The sequence below is a fragment of the Exserohilum turcica genome, assembly GCF_000359705.1.
Source record: "Exserohilum turcica Et28A unplaced genomic scaffold SETTUscaffold_10, whole genome shotgun sequence".
NCBI classification, from domain to species: domain Eukaryota; kingdom Fungi; phylum Ascomycota; class Dothideomycetes; order Pleosporales; family Pleosporaceae; genus Exserohilum; species Exserohilum turcicum.
Window position 1 is genome coordinate 957,552 of NW_007359915.1, and position 16,362 is coordinate 973,913.

Consider the following 16,362-nt stretch of genomic DNA (forward strand, 5'->3'; position numbering starts at 1 on the left):
CAGGATGGCGACGATGTCATATCCCTTGGAGTTGGTGATTGAGAGTATGTTGTTCGCGGATCCTGTGGTGATAGTGTTTGTTGTACTGTCGTAGTCTAGGACGCTGTCTATGATCACGGCATTCTTTGTCTCAGGATCTGCGACAATGTACTACCACGTGCTGGTTATTTTCGCTCACAAACCATGCCTTACGCTTCATAAAACAATACAGAGCTTCAAAACCCATTCTAAGCGAGTGCGCAATCTTATCAAGAAGCTAGAGGCTATTATTGGCGTTTTGGAATCATTAAGCGACACGATACAGCTGCATAAAGATGTAGATATCTCCTCACTTAATCTACCTTTGCGACGATGTAGCAGGGCTTGCGACGAGTTTTTACAGGAGCTCCAAAAGTGCTGCTCGCGATCTGGAGGCGATCGACAAAGCTTTCGGGACTGGGCCAAGCTGAGGTACATGGGTGATGACATCAATGATTTTGTGGATTCGCTAGCAGCATACAAGTCAACAATCAATATCGCGCTCACAGACATTCAGCTGTAAGTTCCATAGCTCTACGCCTAACCTCATACGCTAGGGCTAACTAACCTCCTTTAGTCGCAAGACTTCTGTTACTCTAGAGCGGCTTGGAGACTACAACGACCTTATCACAACAGCAACGAACGATCTCGAGGCGCGACTCGAAACTATTGATGAAAGGCTCCAATCTTTGGTAGAGCGCACTACGTCAAGCTCAGCAACAACAGAACTTCAAAGCTTGGAGGACGAGCGCTCAAGCACGCAAAAGTGTCTTCTGATTTGCGCCCAGTTCTCCAAGCTTATCCAGCAGCTGCAATCATCATCAGCAAGGGATCTTCCCCAAGGCTTAGACAGCATACCTGAGAAGATCACGAGCGATGGTATACGAGAATGTAAAATCAGTATGGAGCAAACAACTGCAAAGCTAGAAATGCATATGCAGGACATTTTGGATCGAATGATGGCCAGTTCAAGCGTAACAATGACACAAGAAGATGTAAGACACCTTGCAAGATTGCGCGAGGAATGGAAAAGTACTCGTAAATGCAGAGATATTTGTTCCCAAGCAGAACAGCACTTAAAAGAGAACGTAAGTGTCATCGACAACTACGCTACAGGTGACGAAGCCGTGCAATTTCTGGTATCAAATAGCCAAAAGACAATACATGGAAAGAACCGTGGATATGGGGACTTCATCAAACAACTCGGTGGTCACCTCAGCGACCAGTCGATCCAGAAGGTATCCGGCGATTTTTTGCAGATGAGTATTCAGAGGCCTGGATATGGATATCCGGATGACAAGGTACCAGAAGCCAAAGGTATAGATGAGAGAGGAACAAACTGGCGGCCGGAATATGGTGGAGGTAGGACGCTCAAGTCCCAGCCTGTTGCAAGCGACTCAAGGCAGTCAAGCTGAGCTAGGTAAAGCCAAATCCTGAGGTTTAATAGCGGTGTTGTTGCACAAGCTTAGAGTGAGTCGCAAGATCTGCACCTCCGGTTATACGCATTTGCACTGACCATTGAATGTTTGTGCTAGACGTTGAGCTTGTTCTTCCTCTGCTTAGCCTCCGCCTCGAGCTTATGCTGCAACCCTCGTACATACTCAATGAAGTTGACCAAGTCACCTGGCCTTGCTTCCTTTGGAATACAGCTTTCAAGATCTCGTATCAGTTCTTGTACCTCAGTACTGTTTGACATTACATTCGCGGTGTAGTCTTCGACCGTTTTGGATTGTCGTTCAAGATAGCCATTGATGGTGTGAATCGCTCGTGTTGCCTTTTCCTTAGAATCGATATCTTTTAACCTTTCGAAAACATTATCAACAATTTTTATGGCGACTTCGAACTTCGTGTGCGATAGGCTGACTAGCAGTGAGTGGGTTGTAGCAAGAGCATGTCCTCTATAAGCAGCCGCCTCCTTCTTTGCCTCTTTCGTAATCTCGACTTGTTCCATCATCTTGGCTAAAGACTTGGTGACGATACATTTTTGCTTTTGAATCTCGTCTTCCAGTTGGGCCTGTTTCGCAACAAGCCGCCCAATATCAGCCTTGTAGTTGGCTATGGTTTTGGTGTATCCTTCCTTCCGCTCGGTCTTCTGCAAATTTGTTACTAATCTCTTTAGACTAGTAATGGCTTGCGTCTGATTTGCATCCTCATGCTTGTAGAAGTCATTTGACATTCGGAGATTTTCCACTTCCGCAAGTGAAAGCTGGCATTCGCGCTGAAGTTGTACCTCCCTCTCGATAGCCTCGTTCAGTTGCTCCTCTGTTTCTCGGCACTTTTGTAATTCCTCTTCCGCATCCTCGATCTTCTTTTGCAAGCTTTCCTTTTCCTTCTTAGCCATGCGAAGAGCGCGTGCATTCTTTCCTGCCTTCGATCGAAGCACAACGTTTGTCTCTGCAAGTTTGCGATTCAGATCGTTCCGAGTCTCGATCATCTTAGAAGATGTATTGCAAACTTGCTTTAGACGAGTCCTGTTTTCCTCAAGGGTATGCTTGAGGTGGTTTTTCTCGATTTCTTTCAACAAAACGGTAGACTCGATTTCCATGATCTTCTGTATGAGGTCCTTTTTCTGTTCGTCACTGGTATTGCTGGCCTTGAAGTTGGCGAAGGCATTATGATGAAGATTCCTTGCGCTGGAACTAAGGTTTACCGCTTCCTGGCTCCATTGGTAACCCGACCATCTTCCCGCGGCAATTTCCCGTTCATAATACTCGGTCGCGTCCCTACATGCTCGCATTGCTTGATCTGATTGCTGTTCAATACGACCTATGTAACTTTGTAAAAAGTATGTATGATGGTTGAGATTGGTGATTGTCTCATTAGCAACGTACATCTGAAAAGCCTGGGCTTGGACTTCATATTGGTAAGTGTCGTTCAGAGTACGCGCTTTAGAAAGTTGGTCCTCAGTCTCTTGTAACTTGGCGAGAAGTTGATGCTTTTGGTCCTGCAACTCTGTGTTCTCCCGGTTCACAGACTCTATAATTTGTGCGGGCTCCATGTTGAAGATTTTGCTTGTACTGGATCTGGTTGGGTAATGTGGTCCTCGTTTGTCGAAGTCGGAATCGGTAGATTTGCGCGAAAGATGAAATACAACATGTGTTAATTTATCGGAGATATTTTTTATCATGGGGCGCGATAATCAGGGGCTTAGAGCTAAGCCAGGCAGAAGTAGGCAACCAATTCAGGCGTTGAGCCAGCGGTGAAAGGCCTGCACAGCACCCTTGCCCATGCGACCCCACAGCGCCTGCTCCAGTGGCCGCCGAGGGGGAAAAGCCTTGGAGATCCGTTGGCTTGTTCATATTTCCCAAGCTAATAATGTGCACAGACAACAAAAGTAACGATTTTAAGACTTGAAGTAGCTACCATACGCGCGTTCTCTAGCGTCGCGAGTTGGTAGCGGACCTTCTTTTCTTGATACTTCTTACTAGTGCTATAAACGCAGGAGTACTTGAAACCACAGCCTTGCGTAAATCATCTAATACCCCTTGTTCATCTACGACATTCAACACACAAGTTCCTGCCAGTCTTCTCTGAATCCAGTACTGTGCAAGCCTCACAATTGCATTTTCTGGTCGGCCACGGCGAGACCTGTACTGTTGCAGCATTCCCTGTGACTTATCCTGCCAAGTATTGTCTCTCAAGATGGTTGGAGGCTGAGCCTGAGCCTGAGAACTTGTAAGGTCAGTGTTTCCTGGCGTTGCTAACTCGTTAGCTGGAGTTTCGAGTTGCCCACAAAAATTTTGACTAAGAGATGAGATAGCCTTTGCAATAGCAGCATTAGCTTCGCATAGCTCCAAGATATGTGGTACGAGCGACTCAATGGACGCTTGACTGATAGTCTGTAGCGCGGCTCTAATGTCAGGGGTGTTATTCGCCATATCAATAGATTAGGATGCGGGAGCTGTGGAGTTTGCGTGTTTCCCATATGGGATGAATATATACTCTCGGATATGGCAATTAGATGCGCTATTGCAAGGCCCAATTAAATTGCCGCAAGGCTAGAAAAAAACGGCCCTTGGCTCGATTAATTAAATATTCGTGCAGATTCATAAGGTTACTTTCTGTCTCGTAACGGTTTCCTTGGCCTCTCCCCTAGTGAGATTGTTGCTAAATAGAAGACCTTTTAGGTACGTTCTATCTTGTAAAAGTCTTGCTAATCACGCCCCGACCACGACAGTATTATATCAGCGACACCTGGAATGTGAACTCTTTTTGTTTTTCGACCATGGGACTCGTATGTATAGGTTCACCAATAGCGTTTGCTATAGCCGGGCTCTTGGTATTTTGTGAGGTAAAATAAGGTAACAGAATGAGATTGTGTAAGACTTAGCTTAGCTTCAAAGCAAGAAGTACCTGAGAATATAGGCAGACCTGGCATTTTCCGTTCTAGGACTACTCATACGCTGAAACTAGGTCCATCCACGGCACTGAGTCTCCTAGTGACTGAAGCCGATTCAAAGCCTCAAGATCTCGAGTCAAGGTTCGATGACCTGGACGAAAACTAGACAAGCTTTTGATAGTGTAGCGATGGAGTTTATCCACTTTCTCATCTGTGAGTCTTGTTTGCTCAGCGATCCATGGATGAATTGCAGAGAAACGAAGAGCGCGCAAAAGGAAGACATTTTTGAATTTCCTGGAAAGTGTTAGTATCAGAGATGGGCTTTTACCGATTGAGCAACTTGCGCATGGAGTGTGTTGACGGGGTTGCTTGATATTACTGAGCTGCCACCTGTGCTTTGATACATCTCGTATTTGCTGTCGGAAGCTGTCCCAACACGGTCAAAGCAGACCATACTTGAGAGAGCGTGTTTCTCCCAGTCGAAGAGGACTTTGAGAATCCCTTGCTGTCCTTCCGATAACTCTTTCGATACAGAGTCAGCATTGTAACGCATTGCATGTACTGCAATGTCCAGATATGGCCTCAACAGTGCAGCCGCACCCTCGTAGTATTCTGCTTGTAGTGAGGCTTTGATAGGGTCAGTTGATGGAGGTTCTGTATCTTTCCAGGTCAATTGTGGGACTAAATTCGATCTCCATACTTCCAACATGCCGATGTGCTCGTTTGCGAGATGTACAAAACCACACAGGTCCTTTTCATCCATCTCCCTTGTTGTCGGGACATATCGGGGCGCCGTCGGGAGATGCGGGCGCACGGAATCACACAGATCCTTCTCATCCATTTCTATCTTTGTTGAGAGATGTAAACGCGCAGAATCGCGCAAACCATCAAGTAGGATTCGGAGAGCTATTTTGTTCCAGTAAACTCTTTCAGGAGACCGTTCCACATTTTTCTCTGGAACTAATGTGTTCAAGTGGTTGCGCAAAGGATCAGATGCCCAATTGGAGTAGTTGTCGATACCACTAGAAGGACAGTTAAAAGAGTACGCAGACTTATATTAGCAACGTACCATTTCAGCTCCCAATAAATCCAAAAACTCCTCTTTGCCTCGTCAGAGAGAGACGTATTACTATGTTCTGTTAGCCTAAACTTGTAAAGGTGATAACGGATCTTACGTCTTGACAACGTCTATGTATATGTCTCGAGCGTTGTAAAGATACGTCAAGCTATCGTGAAGCATCCCATTTTGGTTCATGTAGAGTGCGGCCAGAGTCAAGGCCTGCGCAACGGGGATATTACGCTCTCCAAGTTTATACTTGAGGATGGCTTTCGCGCAAGAGTAATATGCTATGCCTGGCATGGTACTTGAGCGGCATGTATTTTTGGCAACTGATTGGCAGCTTCCCAATGCAAAAAAGAATAGTACATGGACATTCCTTAGGCACGGGTTGATAATACCTCTCTGTAAGAATGGGTTATTGATGAATTCGTTGCACATATGCTGAGGTTTGTCGAAAAATGGATGTAGTGGATGCGCATGCTCGATGTAAGACTTAGAAAGCTGGTGTAGCTCTTCACGCGAGAACGATTTTGCTCCACTTTCTTGTCCAAGATCAAGTGGTACGAAATGTGAGAGAGGATCGCCTCTGCTGAGCCTTTCTATTTCGCCGCGTGCGTCTCGAAGATCTTTGGACATAATAGCCAGAGTATCATGTATGCGAATTAAAGCTCTCTCCTGTCTATAAAATGTCAATAAAAAACGACAAGCCCACTGATAGCAACATACTTGGATGGTTTAGTGTCTCCATACACGCACTCTATCCTGTTATGTTGACATCCCATACATGGACGAGCTCCGTCGCATCTAACTTTGCGATTGCGACATTCCTGACAAGCTGCTGAAACTCGAGCCTTGGAGGTTCTGAACGGTTCCTCATTGGCGGAACTCGAGTTCTGATCTCGTGCATCTGGAGCGGATAGAAGGGACATCTCGCTGAAAGACTGAGGCTATGATAGAGCTAAACTGTGGAGCCTTCGAAGGGCAATACTCTATGAGAACGTCGAGAAGCGTTTGGATGAACTCAGAAGACAAAGAGTGGTTAAGTAGTAGCAACTGACGATAGCCAACATTGTCAGAAATCCGGAGCAAGTGCGATTTGTGAAAGTGGAAGCTAATGCCGGCACGTATGCAAGATCAGTCGTCTAGAGCTATCAAACAAAGTCTATTGCCAATTTTTTGAGTAGAAAAGCAACTCATTGCCCACATCGGCATGGATATGCCACCTTTCTCCACATTGTCTTTTTGTTCTCCTCGGCTCAACTATCTGTCACGTGAATACCACTCAATAGACGCTCGCGACCAAATTTTCTGGTATGTCACCTTAATGATTGTTGTCATGACCTGGTTGAATTGTATGGCAAGCATGATAGGCTTGCAGCGATATAGATAATAACCTTTCTTGTACGATAGGAGGATACCCACATATGATAGCATAGACACGATGCTAACAAAAAGTTACGCTGTAATACTAAAAAACAGAAGAGTGTATTACAAGATGACCTATAAGTCAAGAACAGAGTAAACATGCGCTTTAAGCACTGGAAGGCAGTCTTCCAATCGAGTTTCTTCGCCTGCTCCAATCGGCAACCCATCTGGTAGAATGCCCCGATAAACAGGTCTCGAGATATCCATGCGCTTCTTTTCATACTCCAACAACTCCTTGTAGACATAGTCACCAACAATACCTCGTAATTGGTTTGTGATGCGCGTATGTAGGAGAAGCTCGCCGAGACCCACTCCCTGTAGGAGGATTATAGTATCTGACCGGGTGGCGACAGCTACTCCGTACCCGCGAACACCTTCAGAAGTTGAATAGAATGAATCTACAGCGATAACTGCAGTGATGTTTTCAGGAAGAACAGTATTTGTCTAGAAGACGGGCTGGAGTTAGTATCTGACTAGCAGAGATGTCAACAATCAAGCTCATCAAGCCGAGCTAACTTGATACAGTAATAGGCTAGCTTTTTTAGGCCTAATCATTACTATATCGCGTTAGCTCGGCTTGATGAGCTTGATTGTTGACATCTCTGCTGACTAGTAGTAGCATACGTAATGGTAGGCTAACTTACTGTTGACATTGGATCATTAGCAGTTGGTTCATGTCCGTTATTGGTAGTGAGGTCTTCTTTCGACGGATAGCGAGAGGTCGATTTCGTGTTCGATATGCTTGACCAACGACGAGATCTAGGCCGTCTCAAGGTTGGAATACATGCAAAGCATGATCTCAGCCAATTTACCCATGTTTTAGAACTCAGCTATGTGGAATTAGATCTCATATGCAAACATAGATGTCCAAAAGTCCTTACCGTGGGTAGACTAGGCATTGGCCTGCAACATCGCGCATCAAGCTCCTTCATTTTTTTCACTGCTTCTTCGTATATTTCCGTAGAAATAAAATCTTCTTTAAGAAATTCTTCAAAGGTCAACTCCTCTTCTTCGTCTATCTGCCGTATCGTAGAGATGGATCCCAAGGAATTCGAGACTGTTACTCGAACAAAGTGGGTGCCGCGATGGCAATAAACACGATGAAAGGCAGTGACCATTCGTTTCAAGGAGTCCAAATGCTTCGATCCAACATAAATACGCTGGATAGCGTCGTCATGCTGGAGTGCGTGATGTTGATATGGCTCGGGGCAGGGAAAGGATTTCAGACACGTCGGGCATTGGTAGTTCCAGTTCGCTTTGCTATGTTAGCATCTATATTTAATTGGATTTCGAGCAGAGTTAGAGAGAAACGTGTCTTACAATCAGGACGAATGACATGGCCGTTTTGATGTGTTTGGTCCTCGGTACGATCAGGCTGCAAGGTCAGCCCCTTTCTTATCCTTTAAAGTTTAGATCAAAGGATGGTGACAAACCACATACCGAAGATGCATCTGTAGGAGCTTGAGACATTTTGCTAGCAGAACGAGCTTGAAAGAAGGCAACCGCTGAAGGATGCAAGTGCAGTCAGGCAACAAACAGAAGGATGTCCTAGCCTTGCAGGAAGGGTGCATGATATATAAGTGTCTCAGCCTCTCAAATGACTTTATGTTGCCTATTTGAAAACGTCGCAGACAATGAAAAGCCATTGCTTACTGGGAGAGGGCTCCAGCCAGGGTGACTTCCGACGAACGATATGGACGGGAGCGCGGGTACGAGGCAACCGGCGCGGCACGGCCCCAATGGCCTGGCTGGGTGTTGAATACTGTGAGTTTGCATAATCCAATCACATAGCAGAAAATTATATCGATTGACGGCTTCCCTGGACAAGCATGGCAGACTCAGCGATATCAGGCCGTTCACAAATTACGAGGCCTGGAGCGGAAAGGCCTCTTACTGAACGCTACGCCGATCAGATTCATGCAGGGCGATACCGTGGGTTTGGTAAGGTTATGAAGTGATCAAAAAGTGGCAAGTGCGGTGATAATGTGCTTGAATCACACCTAAAGTAGGCACAGTCACTGAACGATGGATTTACCCTTATGCACAGAAGAGTGGGGATCATCCTTATATGACAGTAGTTTCCCAAAATAGTTTAGTTTTAACTACCCGCGCCGGGTATTCAAATCTAAACTACTTTCAGGATCCCCCCTTCACATCAACTTCGCGACCATCACCACTTCCTTTCTGTGAGAAATGGCATGTCCTGAGTATGAAGGGGAGTTGATGAAAGCATTGGGCCAGTGTAAGCCATCTAATGTTATCAAGAATAAAGTTAGTAATCCCTTGTAAAATCAGGGCTAGTGTATGACTTAACTATACTCAGGCCTTGCTCGAATGTTTCCGTCAATTCATAAAAAGGGGGACTGTACTCGAGTGGTGTGAGATTCTTCCAGAGAGTTTTGAGGCTCGCAATGTGTTTACGGCTATCCAACAGCTCCGGGCGCCGGTCCGCGCCGATGTAGCCACGCAACAGCCACAACAGCCACGTGACACCCCTAAACCGCCAAGCGAACAGTACTTCGAGAAGTTCATTCCAAATAAACGGAGGTTGGAAAGATTATGCAGAATTGCCGAACGCATGACTGCCGTTGAGACAACGACACAGATATGCAAAGACCGTGAAGACCTCGTTCCAGCCGATCCGATCGTGCAGGCAAAGGCGATGTACCGAAGAATAGAGCAACCTGTGAATCAAAGGGACCCACTGTATCGGCAGCACGTTATTCTTTTTGGAGATGCAGTCGACCGAGACGCAGCTTTGCGGCCAGTGGAACTCTCAAGAGGGCAAGACCGCAAAACCGCCGCTTTCGAAGCGATCGCTGAAGGACTTAACATCGAAAAGAAAAAGGTGGCTAAGAGATACACTCACTCTCGCCTTTACTTGAAACTTGCAGAAATTGGAGGGCCAGGTTCTCTTCATTCAATGGATAGCCCTAAGTGGGAGTAAGCATAAAAACAACCAAGTTTAGCATTCTCTAACGTGTCACAGCATGGAAAACAACAATGAAGAAGACTTAAAGTTGCTCTGCAATTACAGAAAAGAACAGCTACCAACGGTGGAAATGCGATCACAGGCGCTCGATTTCGTGGTAGTCAAAGGTTTTATCCAGAATCTCCTGGCTCAAGGGGCAGAGCCAGCCGAGATTGCAGCAGGCCGCACCGCTTTAGCAAAATTAATTTGTCGTCATGTGGGAATCGAAAGGTTTGTACAGGATGGCACTATACTTCCAGCACGCACGAGCGTGTGCAACGACGAACAGCCCCGGCGTACGTTGTCACGATCTCCTGCAAGACCTGGATCCAGAATGAATGTCACAACGCCTCCCCATACCATTTCTTTCGATTCGCAAAGACCAGTACCATTCTACCATGCTCTACAAAGTCACCAACCATATCTTGCTGCGGAGACACGCACGAATACAGCCAAACGACGGAGGATCTCTAGGGATGAAAGCTTACAAAACCTAACAGAGTCAGACAGCATACAAGAAAACGAGAAGACATGCTTTACGCCTCGTTCACAAGCTTCGCAACTTACTGCTGGGACAAGAACCTATGATCAGGGAGATCATCAAATTGAAGAAACCCCAAATGCCCTTCAGTCATTGGGAAACGGTAACGAAAACTACTTAGAGGCTACTGCTGTCGAACTGCGCCAGCAACCATCCTTATACATCAGTTCATTTCAAGATGAGCAGTCTTCACACACTTTTCGAGGCCTGGAGTACGGACCGGGATCATCGTCAAATACTTTAAATGGGGTATTGAATCAATTCTGTCCATCAGAGAATGAAGACTCAATGGGGAAGGCAAACGGTGCACTGAGCTCCAGTGATGTCAGGGAGGAAGAAGATCAAGATGACAGCGAATTACCTTCAGTGGTGGTCAGGGATCTTCGCATTGGGGAGGAGCGTTTAGGAGATCTCGATTTGTTTACTCACTACTACTAATTCACATCATCCGCTGGCTCAATAAACAATTTTTGAGTCAAAATTGGAGTGTGTAATGGCACTGGCTGGTACATGACCCCTTCGAAGACTACAACAACTACATCATGTTCCAATGTTACTTCATCGGCCTCTCCAGTCGACTTGTTTCGCAACTTTAGCTTCGCGTTACTAGGAGGCGCATGGAAAGGCTGAAGAATAACAATATCGTGTTTGGAAGTCTCCAGCCAAGGAGGTGATTGCTGAGAGCTTATCTGCACTCGGAGTACTGTGGGAGGAAGTTGATATTCTTCGGGCTTAGCCTTCCTTATCTTCGCTTTCGCGAAATCTGCTACTAGGCGCTGGACATCTCGCACCTTTTCTTGAAGTTAGAAAGCATCGTCAATGCCATAAGTATCTAGCATACTATAGTGTTGTTGAGCGCAGTCCTGAAAGGGATCGTTACTTCTCCAGGAATATGCGAGAGTGCTATCTGTGGCCTTGGCGTATTGTTCTCGAAGTCCACTTCCTTCCATTGATCTTTTGGCAGCAAGGCGATCTTTTCAGAAATTTTGCGCGCTTCTTCTGTGAGGTTTGTAGGTATAAGCTTAAAGAGTACCATGACAATGTCGGCTTTGCGAAGCAGGAGGTTAGGTCTATGAAAGATGGTGCACAGGCAGGCGCCGAGCTTTTAACGTCTCCACATGACACGTGCATTAATGATCATTTCAATGAAAGACGTGGCGGTGCATGCGGGGCACTTCTATGAATTTAGGTGTCGGAAGAACAATATTCCTTCGCTTGTCTGCTATTGGCTAGAACCTTGCAAGCAGACGAATCACTGCGTCCCATTAGGTTTTTTATCACTTTGACTATATTCATAGTACTCTTGGTATTCTTCCCCTGTCACACGACCATTCGAGACCCTCAGAGTGCCCACAGGAACAGAAGCTTCGGAAACCAATTCACTGTCTCCCTGAGTGCTGCCTTGGGTTTGGTGTCTGTCTCCATTCGTTCTACCAGCGTTTGCCTGATCTGCTGAAGCATTCGTATTCGAATTATCAGAACGACCCGATTGGTTACTGGTCATGATGATGGGACTTCCGCGCTCAAAGCGAAGGTATCGACAGCTGCCAACCGTAAGCGGCCAGTCGCCTGAAAGAGCAATGAGAATGATACTGCGGTTACCCTTAGCTTTACCACCTCATACACCCTATCATTGTTTACGTACGAAAGACTTCGGTAACTCACATTAGACTGAGAGAACACTGATGGGTGTACGAGACTGAAGCCTATTCTCCTATCTTGGAGCTCGTGGTGCGCAGCTCAATCGATGCTAATACCAAGGGCTTGTTCCGTTGACGGTGTGTAGTGCAGAAAGCTAAGTAGTAAGCACTGGCATGTCGTGCTAGAGAAGAATGATATGGAGGGAATGTTAGACCACAGGAGAGTGGATCGAGCAAGTACACGAATCTGGATTGACTACTGGTCTTTATACTGAACTCTATGATTTTACTCGCGCTTGGTACTCCTCAGATTGCTTACAACACGCCTCTTTGTCATGCAGGAACAGATCGACCTGCCTGCAACAGCAGCTAACAAGTGCCATATTCTTGGACCACACTAAGATGCATGATTCATGTTGCTCTAGCTGTATTGATGCTAATATCCATGGATTGGCTTGCAGACCACCTTGATCTCGGTGTAAATCACGGCAGCCAATGTTCTAACAGGCATATTGCACTAGTTTGTCCAACAACATGCGTTCGACACTTCGTATTTATCATGACTCGAGATAAGAGAATGGCACTCTTCTAATGATGAAAAGAACCCATCTTATCTTACGCTTGTTCAACTTGGTATCATCATATATGAATTCGTTCCAAAGCAATATAAGAATTATGCATATGAAAAGCGACTGCTCGAAACTTGGGAAGGACCTAGTAAACTACCGATGTACAGGTCTTACAGAGTGAAGCGTGGAGGCGGTTTGAATGGTACCGCATAGCTGCAATTAGTGTAGATGATAGTATGTACAGAACGCTTTTGTGTCAGACTATCTAGTTGAATCCTCCACACAGGGAGCAGCTTGACAACACTATGTTGAGATGTCGAATGATTCAATCAGTTGTAATAGATTAGCAGCTACTGGGATGCGTTCGCAGTCTAGTGGGCAGCCTTTGCCAAAAATGCGTGAGCAATCATGCAGGTCAAGAAGGCATGGAGGGAGAAATGAGACGAATGAGACGAATGAGACGAATGAGACGAATGAGACGAATGAGACGAATGAGACGAATGAGACGGACAAGACGGACGAGACGGACGAAACGGACGAGAGTGCTGGGATTTAGTACTTGCAATATTAGGCTCTAGCCCAACTAGGAATGGTAGTTGAGACATTCAAGATTTTCGACTAGGCACCACGAGGAGACAGTATCCTCAACCGAAACGATGGTTTCTATATGCACTTACCATCAAACAGTTAGTTCAGCCTGTCCGTCTCGTCCGTCATGTCCGTTTTGACACTCAAACTTCTAACATGGAGTCATACAACAAATAGAACTTGCGCTATAATCAAGAAAATGTGGTTCAAAATGAAGACGAACGTGAGAGACCCTCGGCTTCAGCCAGCGGAAATATATTATATACTGTTTGACGGTTTTTTAATGCAATTAGACTCACGTTGGCACCCATTGCAACCTGACGAGGTTCACGTGACAGTACCGACGCTAAATAGCGGGGCAATGGGGCACCGTACACCACTATCCATCACTGCTTTTGGTCTCTTTGTCAGGCATATTGGCAATCATGAACTTTCATCGTGCTGGAGTTCTTCATTCGAATCTAGAGATTCCGTAGCACATTCTTGTTCTTTGCTGCGACCGTGCAACGACGATCAGCTGTGTCGTCGCAGACAGCCACCACGTCGCAAGGTAAGCCAGCACTCCCGTACGGACTCACTTGTTGGGCATCAACGCCTACTTGCTTTGATACACGAGCGCATTTCATCTAAATATTATTTCATTCAGCTTGATATCCCGTTAATCACTTCACGCAGTCTAACACAACTGCTATCTAGTTCGATCCTCGATCCTCTCACGCGTACGACGACAACCTCTCTCCCCTCCGCTGGGACTTGCCTCATCCTTTCGCAGGCTCGCAATCCTTGATCGTTCCATCCTGTTCTTATCCTTCTCCTACCTCCTACAATCAGGCGCTTCAACGAGTATACATCGATGGTAAAATATCTCTATCCCCAATCATTTGTCATCTAAATAGTCATTAGGCTTTCGATGCACAACCTCTCGACTCGACAATAGATTTTGGGGATGTTGATGAGAACCGTGTCAAAATGATTACAGGCAAGGGTCAGATGATATATTGGAGGGGATGTAATGTCACTGTATACGAAAATGACAGTGAAGGGAAGGAGCAGACAAGGAAGCTTATTGGGATGCCTAACGGGCAAGGAATCCTGGAGTCTGGTACCAAGCTGTATGTCACGTTCGGAAAAGTGAAAGAGGAATATCATTAGTGTATTGGAACATTCTATGTATAGAGCTTGTTCTGTATCCGCAGACCCCTCTCTAAGCCTAGGGATAGGTTAATGATGGCCCCGTTTTGTGTAAGGGTCATTGAAACGCATTCGGTTACATTTCTCCCTTCTGCAATTTCCCTTCGCCGTACGGCGCATTCAGCAATTGCGTGGTATATCCCAGAACCAAATACCTTATTTATAACTTTATCCTCAACGCCCTTCAGTGTAATTTCAGAGGTCTCTGTGGTTAGCGTCATGCCATTCTCTAGAATCACATGCAAAACGCATTCCGTCCATTCTACCTTTACGTTGAACAGAGTCATAGAAAGTTGCGCTATACCCCATTGGCAGACATCTAGACTCATAAGGCAATCAACTGGTCCTCCCCAACCAGGAAAGATCATTGTTATGGCCGCTTTCGATTCCCCATCAACATTAACTCTTCTGATTGCGTTACACATGTATGTGTCGAAAACCTCTACGATCCCTTGAAGCGAGGCATTTTCAAGTACCGGTTGCTCATGCACGGTGGGGAGATTCGAATCGGTTGGGGAAATCGTGAGAACCTTCTTTCGCTTATGCCCTAGAATATGCCAATTAGCCCCAAGCGCGATGCAGCATAGAGAATCAGTGTACCCTGAACATTCCGTGTTTCCCTGTCGGATTCAGTTTCCAGGTTCCGCTTTGTAACTGGTAAAGCTGAGTACTCAGATGGTCGCCTTCCCGATAAACCTGTGGGCAATAAGTTTTACTCAATCGACATTGCAGTACATCATTATTACCGTTGGTATCATGATCCTTTGATTGAACCAAAGACGAAATTGTTTTGGCCTGGCACAGCTCCGTAGCAACCGTTGTCAGCCCTTGCGGTTTTAGGGCAGTGCACCACCAAGTTTGAATAGTAGAAAGGCGAATACGCAACGCATTTTCGCCTAGCCTCGTGATAGATGGCCCCAACGTGCACAGAAGGAATACTTCAGGTCCTATGGACTGATAAATATCCTTCAAAAACTTGCGTGCTCGTTGTCGTATGCTACGGCGTGATTTGCCTCCACGACTCAAGTCGTCATCTTCTCTTAGCAATGTGCAACATAACTCAAAAGACCTTTTCTGACCTTCGAGCAATGAAGTGGTATTTTCATCGAAGGTTATCATACTCTTTTTAAGTTCTTCTATTAACCAATTGTCGTGATCGTGATGGGACGACATGTCGGAAGGACACAGGTAGACAGACAGGAGAAGACCAACAGGGCAAAACGTATAAGATGGAACCGACAGGTCCAGGACGTTTAGATGGAAGAGACGGACGAGATGGAAGAGACGGACGAGATGGAAGAGACGGACGAGATGGAAGAGACGGAAGAGACGGAAGAAACGGAAGGGACGAACGGGACGAACGGGACGAACGGGACAAACGAAAGGGAAGATTGGAAATGGATGTTGTGTGAGATAAGGTGGGGCAAGTCGGAATAACTTGTGTCCGAACCGCGTCGGCTGTCTGCCACGTCAGCCTAGCCGAGGACAGCTGCGAAATCACGGCTACAACTTGATCAATCTATGCAACCCTTCCTTATCGGCATCCAAAAAATAGTCAACTGACCAACCTTCACTTTTTTCTAACCATGTCTAGTATGTCTTCTGTTTTGGAGCATCTGTTCCAAGGCAGCCGTCTTTGTGGTGACATTTTGGCGCACCCTACTCTTAACGCATTCGATATTGAGCACCTTACCTCCTAGCTATTTTTAGTTGTAAAAGCTTGTATCAATGATATGCAAGTCGATAGCTCTTACGGTAGTCTTTGGTTGTATCTGATTACTACAGTCTAGCTCGTCAAGAAGTCTCCATTCTTACGTAGATCCTCTTCCTATATTCCCTTACGCTTTCGCCAGCGCTTAAATCGGTCTTATAATTCACCGGCATTCATAGCATGGACAACAGCTTGACTGAGTATCCAATTGGATTCGAGTGAATTTATTTTCCAACTCAATGCATTATGCAAAGCAGCTCTCGTCTAGTCCCGTTAAGTACTGTTCTATAAAGAGCACCAATTCTCTTA

At 45.9% G+C, this 16,362-nt stretch overlaps 8 protein-coding genes across 8 annotated transcripts; 2 read left to right on the forward strand and 6 right to left on the reverse strand.

Moving 5' to 3' along the window:
• Window positions 1-145: 145 nt before the first annotated feature.
• Window positions 146-1,433, forward strand: SETTUDRAFT_102238 (uncharacterized protein; the record flags this gene model as incomplete). Its single annotated transcript, XM_008023384.1, has 2 exons — window positions 146-537; window positions 596-1,433. The coding sequence occupies 2 exons, from the start codon at window positions 146-148 to the stop codon at window positions 1,431-1,433; spliced, it is 1,230 nt and encodes a 409-aa protein (XP_008021575.1).
• Window positions 1,434-1,549: 116 nt separating this feature from the next.
• On the reverse strand, window positions 1,550-3,016 carry SETTUDRAFT_36361 (uncharacterized protein; the record flags this gene model as incomplete). Its single annotated transcript, XM_008023101.1, has 1 exon — window positions 1,550-3,016. One exon carries the CDS (start codon window positions 3,014-3,016, stop codon window positions 1,550-1,552), a length of 1,467 nt encoding a protein of 488 aa, XP_008021292.1.
• A 379-nt stretch (window positions 3,017-3,395) lies between these two features.
• Window positions 3,396-3,896, reverse strand: SETTUDRAFT_36362 (uncharacterized protein; the record flags this gene model as incomplete). Its single annotated transcript, XM_008023102.1, has 1 exon — window positions 3,396-3,896. One exon carries the CDS (start codon window positions 3,894-3,896, stop codon window positions 3,396-3,398), a length of 501 nt encoding a protein of 166 aa, XP_008021293.1.
• Window positions 3,897-4,059: 163 nt separating this feature from the next.
• SETTUDRAFT_182384 (uncharacterized protein) lies at window positions 4,060-6,418 on the reverse strand. Its single transcript, XM_008023385.1, has 5 exons — window positions 6,144-6,418; window positions 5,533-6,096; window positions 5,427-5,486; window positions 4,702-5,379; window positions 4,060-4,651 (listed from the first exon to the last, which is right to left on the reverse strand). Exons 1-5 carry the CDS (start codon window positions 6,344-6,346, stop codon window positions 4,411-4,413), a joined length of 1,746 nt encoding a protein of 581 aa, XP_008021576.1. The 5' UTR covers window positions 6,347-6,418; the 3' UTR covers window positions 4,060-4,410.
• Window positions 6,419-6,761: 343 nt separating this feature from the next.
• On the reverse strand, window positions 6,762-8,439 carry SETTUDRAFT_166722 (uncharacterized protein). Its single transcript, XM_008023386.1, has 5 exons — window positions 8,283-8,439; window positions 8,163-8,217; window positions 7,724-8,097; window positions 7,487-7,672; window positions 6,762-7,286 (listed from the first exon to the last, which is right to left on the reverse strand). The coding sequence occupies exons 1-5, from the start codon at window positions 8,310-8,312 to the stop codon at window positions 6,918-6,920; spliced, it is 1,014 nt and encodes a 337-aa protein (XP_008021577.1). The 5' UTR covers window positions 8,313-8,439; the 3' UTR covers window positions 6,762-6,917.
• Window positions 8,440-9,035: 596 nt separating this feature from the next.
• On the forward strand, window positions 9,036-10,792 carry SETTUDRAFT_36365 (uncharacterized protein; the record flags this gene model as incomplete). The annotated part of the gene is made up of 3 exons (XM_008023103.1): window positions 9,036-9,113; window positions 9,166-9,785; window positions 9,832-10,792. The coding sequence occupies 3 exons, from the start codon at window positions 9,036-9,038 to the stop codon at window positions 10,790-10,792; spliced, it is 1,659 nt and encodes a 552-aa protein (XP_008021294.1).
• A 642-nt stretch (window positions 10,793-11,434) lies between these two features.
• Window positions 11,435-12,241, reverse strand: SETTUDRAFT_166726 (uncharacterized protein). The gene has a single exon (XM_008023387.1). It carries the CDS (start codon window positions 11,856-11,858, stop codon window positions 11,607-11,609), a length of 252 nt encoding a protein of 83 aa, XP_008021578.1. The 5' UTR covers window positions 11,859-12,241; the 3' UTR covers window positions 11,435-11,606.
• Window positions 12,242-14,317: 2,076 nt separating this feature from the next.
• SETTUDRAFT_158368 (uncharacterized protein) lies at window positions 14,318-15,515 on the reverse strand (the record flags this gene model as incomplete). The annotated part of the gene is made up of 3 exons (XM_008023388.1): window positions 14,318-14,889; window positions 14,943-15,038; window positions 15,089-15,515. The coding sequence occupies 3 exons, from the start codon at window positions 15,513-15,515 to the stop codon at window positions 14,318-14,320; spliced, it is 1,095 nt and encodes a 364-aa protein (XP_008021579.1).
• Window positions 15,516-16,362: the final 847 nt, after the last annotated feature.